The sequence below is a fragment of the Podarcis tiliguerta genome (genome assembly GCF_965153285.1).
Source record: "Podarcis tiliguerta genome assembly, chromosome: 6".
Taxonomy (NCBI): Eukaryota; Metazoa; Chordata; class Lepidosauria; order Squamata; family Lacertidae; genus Podarcis; species Podarcis tiliguerta.
The window spans coordinates 63,487,500-63,496,015 of record NC_139539.1 but is presented as its reverse complement, the minus strand read 5'-3'; the positions used below and the strand labels follow the sequence as shown (position 1 = coordinate 63,496,015).

The following is an 8,516-nucleotide window of genomic DNA, read 5'->3' as shown; positions in this document are numbered from 1 at the left end:
GAGACACTATGTGGAAAGAATCAAGCATCAGAGGAATTTCTTTATTCTCTTCATCTAAGGTAAAAATCATCATCATCATGCAGTATATGTACATAATTCACTTAGAGGAGCCAGCGTGCCTTTTCTGTAACACAGCCTGGATCGGATACTTGGCTTCAAAACATGGGAAGTTCTGGAAAGCTTCTTTAATCTCTCCCTATACTTTTCTTCGTCCCTGCAGGCGCACACACTCCTTTAATCATTTCACAGTCTGGGGAACTTTACATAAGCTCTCGGGAGTCAGTTGCTATCTGTTGAGAAGCTTTGGACTGGCCAGTGAAACTATATTCTGCAATAGCATTAATCTTTCAGGAGCTGGTCTTGCCTCTTCGGGCTTCATATGTCCTGCAACTTTTTTCCTCCATGCATTTAGAGAGAAACAATGTTCTTAAAAACCTTTGTTGCTTGGGTTGAGAGTAGTACAGTCGTACCTTGGATCCCAAACGCCTTGGTACTCAGATGTTTTGGTTCCTGAATGCTGCAAATCTGGAAGTGAGTGTTCCAGTTTGCAAATGTTCTTTGGAACCCAAATGTCCGACGGGGCTTTCGGGGTTTCCAGTTGGCTGTAGGAGCTTCCTGCAGCCAATCAGAAGCCGTGCTTTGGTTTCCAAACAGTTTGGAAGTTGAACAGACTTCTGGAATGGATTCCGTTCGACTTCCAAGGTACAAGCAAAAATATTCTTGTACAGTGGATAATTCCTGCCTCCTCCTCCACCACTGCAGCCTGCTGTGTCCCATGGAAAGTCACTGTTGGCGGTGTGGTATTGGGGGAGGGGGGTGATTGACCACAGGCATCCATTGATTTCCCAGCTCTTGCTACACATGTGTCATAACCGCCACCGCCACATCCAAGCCTTTCCCCAGCCCTTAGGGATAACTTTCCACGGGGCTTACAGGTAGGGGTTGGGAAATCTCTGCTGCGAAAACTAAATTGTGGAGCCAAGCCTACATTCTTTCTCTACATACACACATACACACACTACAATGTAGAAGAATGAATTTGACTGCTGGAGGGCATAGAAGTATTTTCCTTTCGTGCTCAATTTTAAAAATGTTTTCTTCTCCATTTAGGATGAGCTGCGTGAATGTGCAGCATCAGTTCTGGCTGGTGTAGAAGCTGGCTGGCTGAAACCAGCAGTAGGCCCTGAATATGCATTGGAGAAGGTGGCAGAGGCTCATAAAGACATAATACACAGCCCAGGTGCCTTGGGGAAGATGGTGCTTCTCATGTGTTAAATTGTGCCTCCACACCAATCGGATAATCGCTGCTCACAGTTGTTAATGTAGCACGTTCCGAATACTCCTCAAAATGTGGTTCAGGTATAAGATGCAATAAGCACTAATTTGGGGAAATATTTGAATATCAAGTTTTAAAAAGATGACATGCTTTGTATCTCTGACTTAGACACTCTGCTGTTTGGGAGTGGGGTTTTGTTCTTGCAGGTCTTTGTAAAAGATGTTTGTTTTGCACCCAAATGGTATTGCTGTATTGCGGACTACCATTTGCACACATGAATGTGCTAAACGTGCTTTTGGGCCTACATAAGGGAGTATTAGAAACCCACTGTGTTGGCTTTAATTTGCTAACTACAGAATTACGTTTCTTTCAAAATAAAGAATACAAGGAAGACAGACCCAACTGTTCCTTTGCTTTTCGTCTTTGAGTAACAAAGCCCACACTTAAGCCATGTTACCTTTTAGTAAGCCACATATCCAGAAGGAGTGCCATTCTTTGGAAAAAATGCTCAGTTCATTTCAACTGCTGATATTGGGGGAAAGGTGTGATGTGATCAGCACCTGTGTACATCCGTATGCAGTCATACCCAGCCTGTGTTGTCTTTGCTCCTTGGAGAAGAGGGAAAGATTGTGCAAATAGGGTTTCCACACGTATGAGAGTATGCACAAACCAGCCACTGTTGTTCTCCGAGCAACAGAAGTAATGGTAATGTATAGATTTAGTGGCTTCATTCTGATGTAAGGCTAAGCCATGCCTTAGTGAATGAAGCATAGTGAGCCTGAGGCTTGAATAGTTCACCTCTTCAGTGCAGGTGTGTGTAGGAGAGACCCGAGCCTTTCAGTTTCATTTTAGGTGAACCACATATTGCCATGTCATACAAACCTGGGTAAACTGTTGTGAATGTCAACCATGGTTTGTTGAAACAGACAAAACTTCAAACCATAGTTTATGAAACTAGTTTGTTTTCAACTAAAGCAAGTTAAGGTTAACCACAGTTTCCTGCCCCCTATGTTCTTTTCCCTCACAGTTTTTCAAAAGAACTGATAATGTAGGCATACATTTACAATGACCAAGTGAAACAAATATTGGGATACGTTCCTCATGGCTCTTCTGGGTTGTTGTTGTAATGTGCTCGTTTTCATGCATTTGATAGGACACAGGTATATTTCGTTTTTCAGGTATGTGAGGTTGGGCCACTAAAGCTGGTTTCAAAGTAAGGTTAATAAGCTTACCGTAATCTGTCATGAATTTCATTTGCACTTATGCAAGCGTGCCAAATGTTACTAAGGGAGCAGGAAGAGAAAGAGGAATGCAATAGAATCTTGCCACTCAGACTAGCCATCTCGTATTACTATGCAAATGGCCTCCAGCAGTGAGTGTAAACATTTCAGCACTCTTGTAGGATGTTCGAGTTGAGATGCAAGACACATCCAGGCTTGAATTGTCAGATCTTTGCTGTGAGAGCTAATACTGCAGGAACTACACTTTACAAATCTTAATTTAAAATGGGTTTCTTCAAAGAATAGCCCCACAATGCGGTGTTACAGGTACCAAAAAGCAACAACACAAAACCCCTATTGATTTTTTCATTATCATCCCTGTTTAACCGAGAACTGCATTTTGGCTTACTGCTTGCCGCACATAGCCAAGATAATTGGACAGAAGTAGCTAATTTGGGTGTTGGAACTCAAGATAAAGAGTATGGTTGTCCTTCTGAACCACTACATGTGTAATTTGTACTGGGGCTGCTTGTGACAGATGGAGCATCCCTTTTCAAGTGGTGTTCTATGATAATGTGATAGGAATTTTATGGTATTAGATATATGGTAATGTTCATAACTGCACATACATAGATCAACACAGGAAGACCAACCTGGAACCATTTTGATTCTTAAACTGACCAAATCCTTTTCTCTGCAAGGTTAAACTGGAAAAGCCTCCCCATTGTCTTTCCTCACAAGATATGTCTTAAAGCCTCCCCATTGTCTCTTTCCTCACAAGATATGTCTGTTTGAATAAGGTGTGACCTGGCCCAGGAAATAAGTATTTTAACACTACAAAAGAATGGCCATGCACCCCAGGCAATCCAATCAAGTAACTTGCCAGACAGGAGATAAACTGTGACAAGGAGAAAAACAACATTTAAATTTCTGATGTAGGTGGGATGTATCGGAGGGGTGGTCTTAGGTTACACCCCTTCTGTGATGTATGCATAATTTTTCTGGGGGTGGTCTTGATCTACAGAATGGGAATTTCAAAAGTCTTTATAAGCCCTGGCACAGCAATTAAGGGGGTCCTCTTCCTCTCCTGCGTGGGAGGGGAGTACCCTGTTGCAACAGATCAATAAAGATCAAGCTTACTAGCTGCTTTGCTTCTCAATATTACTAGCTGCTTTGCTTCTCAATATTCTCTGGTTGGCCTCTGTTATTTTCTCCTACCAATAGGGAACCTATGTAAGGACTCTATATGGGCTCTTGGATACCCCATAAGGGAAAAGGGCATATTTTTATTTACAACAATAGAGAGCAGGAACAGTTGCAGTGGAGTTATTACAAAACATATAGGTCACTTTATTTCATTTACAGCTCAAAAGGAGCGTTTGAAAATGGCTTTGGTACCACTCTGATTCAAGCTGTTGCATGGCTAATTAGCAAAGGTTTCCAATCTGGATAAATGTCTGCTGCATCTGCAGACCACCATTCCCCAAAAGTATATTAAAGCTCTAAAAGTATATTAAAGGTGCTCGTTCATTGATCTGAACCTTCTGCTAAATGTGACCTAATGCTGCTGGATTGTTTGGTTCACCTGAGCACATGAAATACCTGAAAACTAGCACTGCTGCCTTTTTTTGAAAGATGGAAGTATAGAGATTATGGCTGTCAGGACAAAGCACCAGGGAATATGAAATATTACTTATGAAGGCCTGGTAGCAGCTGTTTGGGCTTGTGATTGCAGTAACTAATAGTGGAAATGAGAGGTCAGATGCATACAGAAATGAGAAGCTTAATGCTACGCTCTTTGCAACAGTGTTCCTTGTGCCCGCCTGTATCTGTCTATCCCAGTTCTTTATATCCTGCCTTTCAGGATACAGATCCTCCCAAGGCAGTGTACAAGAAGCAGTGCAGTATTAGTGAAAGAGCTAACAAGGTGTCCGCTAGTTGTTATGGACTAGAGTTCCCATCACCCCCAGCCAGCCCAGCAAATAGTTAAGGATGATGGGAGTTGTTGTCATCGGCAGTATGTGGAGGATACCAAGCTGGCTGTTGCTGATCTACATCAAATGAGGTGAAGCGCTCAAGGATAACTAATTCATTGCCAGCAATCCTGCGCCCGTTTACCTGGGTTTAAGCCCCACTGAACTCAGTAGGACTTGCTTCTGAATATAGACATGTGTAAGGTAGTTTAGTGAATGCAAACAGGACTGTGTCATGTAGCCTTTTCACAGAACTTCAGTGCCATTCAGAATGCAATAGAGAATGCAAGTAGAAGGAGGAGGTGCGGTTAGGCTTTTAAGAAATAAAAGTTGCCAAGAAATTTTGGGCAGGATTCACTTAACTGGCAGAAACCCTGCACGAGGAATTCCACTTGCCCAATGGGATTACCCCTCCCTCTGCTCCACAAAATTGGCTGAGGGTGGGTGGGTGGGGAACGCAGGACCATTCCCTCTGACAAGCTGGAATGCTTGGAAGAGCACAATGTTGAATTATATCCTATATTCAAAATAAACAGTTGCATGCATAAATACAGCACAGGCCTAGCAGTGATGTTCCACTATTTCCTGTTGATGATGTTTTCAGTGGTGTTGAAAGTGACCATGAAGAGAGCTGCTTGACTTCCCACCAGAAGGGGTCGTGCTGCTCCTGTTCCTAACACATTTCTTATCTGCAGTGATGAGATGTGTTACACTTTATACCAGTGAAAGAATGGGGAGATATTCCTCAAGGCATTTGCCAAAACACAATTTCACACATTCTACCTGGGAGACGCATGGGATATTACCTCAAGAAAGGTGGAAATGGGAGACCTTTCCTTCTCTTCAATAAGTTATTAGCACTTCTGTTTCAACATGTTTCCTTTACCAGGGCTGCAGTAATAATAATAATACAAAATCCCTGCTTTGCAAAGAATGGGAGAACTAACCTTTGAAATGCTGGTGGTCTCCTCGGAACTATGTGAAGGCAATAAGCTTATGCCAATGTTTTAAATGTGTTAGGAAAGTGTACCTCAGGCATGGGGCAGGGACCCCACAGTGGAGTCCCATCATTCCTGACCGCTGGCTGTGCTAGTTAGGGCTGATGGGAAGTTACTTATTACTTTGATTTGCCTAAGACAAACAATACCCCCTTCACAACATCTCGACACAGAGATAAACATCAATAAGCAAGATTATCATAAGGCCTCAAAAGCCTTGAGAAAGAAGTACATTTTTGCATGGTGCCAAAAGGGGGAGAATGTCAGCACCAGGCAAGCCTTGCTGGGAAGAGAATTCCATAGAGTGAGGCCACAACCAAAAAGGCCCCCTCCCTTGGCGTAATTCTTCAAACTTTTCTCAGACAGAGGACCTGCAGAGGAGCCTGGGATCACGAATGAAGGGTCCATGTGTGTTCACTTGGTAAATTGTAGTTCCAAAACATCTGAAGGGACTTCTCTGCCATACACACAACTAAGCATAACCCATCCCACTACTATCTATAAAGTGCTGAATATTTATTTTGCTGACTACATGGCCTTTTGCAGTGAAATTAAGACAGGTTGCCGGAATCAAATTCTTAGATTCCAGCTTAGTTTTGCTTAGCACTCAGTTCTGGGTGGCATGTTCTTGATTCCACAAAGATGGAGGTTTCTATAACAGGTAAGCTTTGGGACTGTTGTGGACAGATATGAAGATAGGAGTGGAGCACTATGACATCTACTGCCTCGTCTTCCTTGAAATGAAGGTCCAGAGGTTCATATGGATCGAAAAAGGAATACAGAAAAAGCCATTCAAAGGAACAGACGAGAAGAGGACATTTTCGTTAGGTGTAGGAGATGCCAGCAAAACGTACTGGGTGGTTTTTAATTGTCATGCTCAGAGCAGACCATAAATGGACTTTAGACATGGCTAACTTAAGTCAATGAATTTCAATGGGTCTAACTGGTATATGATTTAGTTGGATACTACCCGTTGCTTTTTAAAAGTTTCCTTCCCACTGTTTTTAAGCCAGAACAGACATTGTAGTGACTATTAATAGGGCCATCAAGGCGGTGTCTTTCTCAATACATTTTTTTAAGCCTTCAAAGCCTGTGGCCATCACTACATCTTATGGCAGTAATACCTTAATAAGTTGTGCATTATCTGAATAATTTCTTGAAACATGTTCAAGCCCAAGAGATTTGGGAGACACTTTCTGCACCTTTTGCAGCTCTGTGACAAGTATTTTTGACAAGAGGCAACTAGAATCATACACTGAAATATATATTATTCTTGATTCGCCCCTCAATTCAGAGTAAAACATGCATACTTCTTAGTGGCACACTGGATGCCATTGCCTGTCCCTTTAATATGGGTCCCCAGCTGTAATGTTGCTTTAAGTGTGCACAGTTGTCTACCACTATGTCACTTCCTTATCCTTACCCTCCTTCCAAAGCACATTCAATGCACGCGACTTCCCTCAGAGAATCCTGGGAACTGTAGTTTCACTTGCTCAGAGCTACAGTTTCCAGTACCCTTAACAAACTACAGCTCCCAAAGTTCTTTGGGTGAAGTGACTGAATGTACTTTAAATGACTTTTTTGGGGAGGGGATCTCCCCCTTTTTACCACTGCCTATTGCAGATTGCCTATTGCCTATTGTGAGGGATGCGGGTGGCGCTGTGGGTAAAACCTCAGCGCCTAGGACTTGCCGATCGTATGGTCAGCGGTTTGAATCCCCGCAGCGGGGTGAGCTCCCGTCGTTCGGTCCCAGCTCCTGCCCACTTAGCAGTTTGAAAGCACTCTTAAGTGCAAGTAGATAAATAGGTACCGCTTTATAGCAGGAAGGTAAACGGCTTTTCCATGTGCTGCGCTGGTGCAGGCTCACCAGAGCAGCTTCGTCATGCTGGCCACGTGACCCGGAAGTGTCTCCGGACAGTGCTGGCCCCCGGCCTCTTAAGCGAGATGGGCGCACAACCCCAGAGTCGGTCACGACTGGCCCGTATGGGCAGGGGTACCTTTACCTTTATTGCAGATTGTAAGCACCTTGGAGTCAGGGTTCTGCCCAGGTAACTCTTGTTAGGTTTACATCCATTCAGATGCCATCCCAGACCCTCCAAGCGTCCCTGTTTTCCAGGGACACCCCTGATTTAAATATGCCATCCTGGTTTCTGACTGGGATGTCTGGTTTTCCTTAGGATGTCCCTATTTTCATCTGAGAAATGTTGGAGGGTATGGAGTTATCCAACCTTCAAGCCACCTGTAGGCAATCCTGTATAGGGAAGTGGTTTTTTAATGTTTAATTATGTTTTTATATATGTTGGAAGCTGCCCAGAGTGCTGGGGCAACCCAATTAAGATGTGTGGGGTATAAATAATAAAATTATCATTATGGAATGGGAGGTCCCTATTTTCATCGGAGAAATGTTGGAGGGTATGGCATCCTGCCGTGACGGATCACTTGCTTTATGCCTTTCCTCCTATTCCTGTATACGCCTCCTCCCCTCTACACAGCATTGACTAGGTGGCGATTTCAGGAAGAGCCCAACAACTGCTGCAAATGCTTCAGATCCTCGCCTAACAGGGGCAGCTGCGCGGGAGCGCAGTGGAATCAAACCAAGCAGTTCCCCTAGGACGTAGGTGAACAAGCATTGTGGGTGGTCTGGCCAGGGAATACCAGCTTCCGAACCTTTAAAATGCGTGTGAGACTCTTAATCTCAGGATCGTGGGTTCGAGCCCCACATGATCGGGCAAAAGATTTCGGCATTGCAGGGGTTGGACTAGATGACCCTCGTGGTCCCTTCCAACTCTATCATTCTATGTTCTTAAAAAGGGACTGGATCATAAATTAGCCTCCATGTCTGAATGAATCACTGGTCTAACCACTTTGCAAACTCTGTAACAGTTCTGTGTATGAGATGGGGAGATATGTATATGTATATGTATATGTATATGTATATGTATATGTATATCAAACCATTCATCGTCTCTCTCCAGCTCTTCCGAGGTCCCTGTCTGCAGATCAGACTAGAAGCTCCACCGACGGTGTGTTGTGTGTGTATTTGTGTGTG

At 43.6% G+C, this 8,516-nt stretch overlaps 1 protein-coding gene across 1 annotated transcript in view; it reads left to right on the top strand.

Moving 5' to 3' along the window:
* The window catches only part of CRYZ (crystallin zeta), an 11,816-nt gene extending 10,143 nt beyond the window's left edge, over nucleotides 1-1,673 (top strand). Inside the window, exons 8-9 of the mRNA XM_083448449.1 lie at nucleotides 1-59; nucleotides 1,111-1,673. The exon at nucleotides 1-59 is cut by the window's left edge and continues 37 nt beyond it. Coding sequence (XP_083304575.1) covers nucleotides 1-59; nucleotides 1,111-1,275 — 224 coding nt within the window. The 3' untranslated portion in view covers nucleotides 1,276-1,673. The remainder of the gene's footprint in view (nucleotides 60-1,110) is intronic.
* The last annotated feature ends 6,843 nt before the right edge of the window (nucleotides 1,674-8,516 follow it).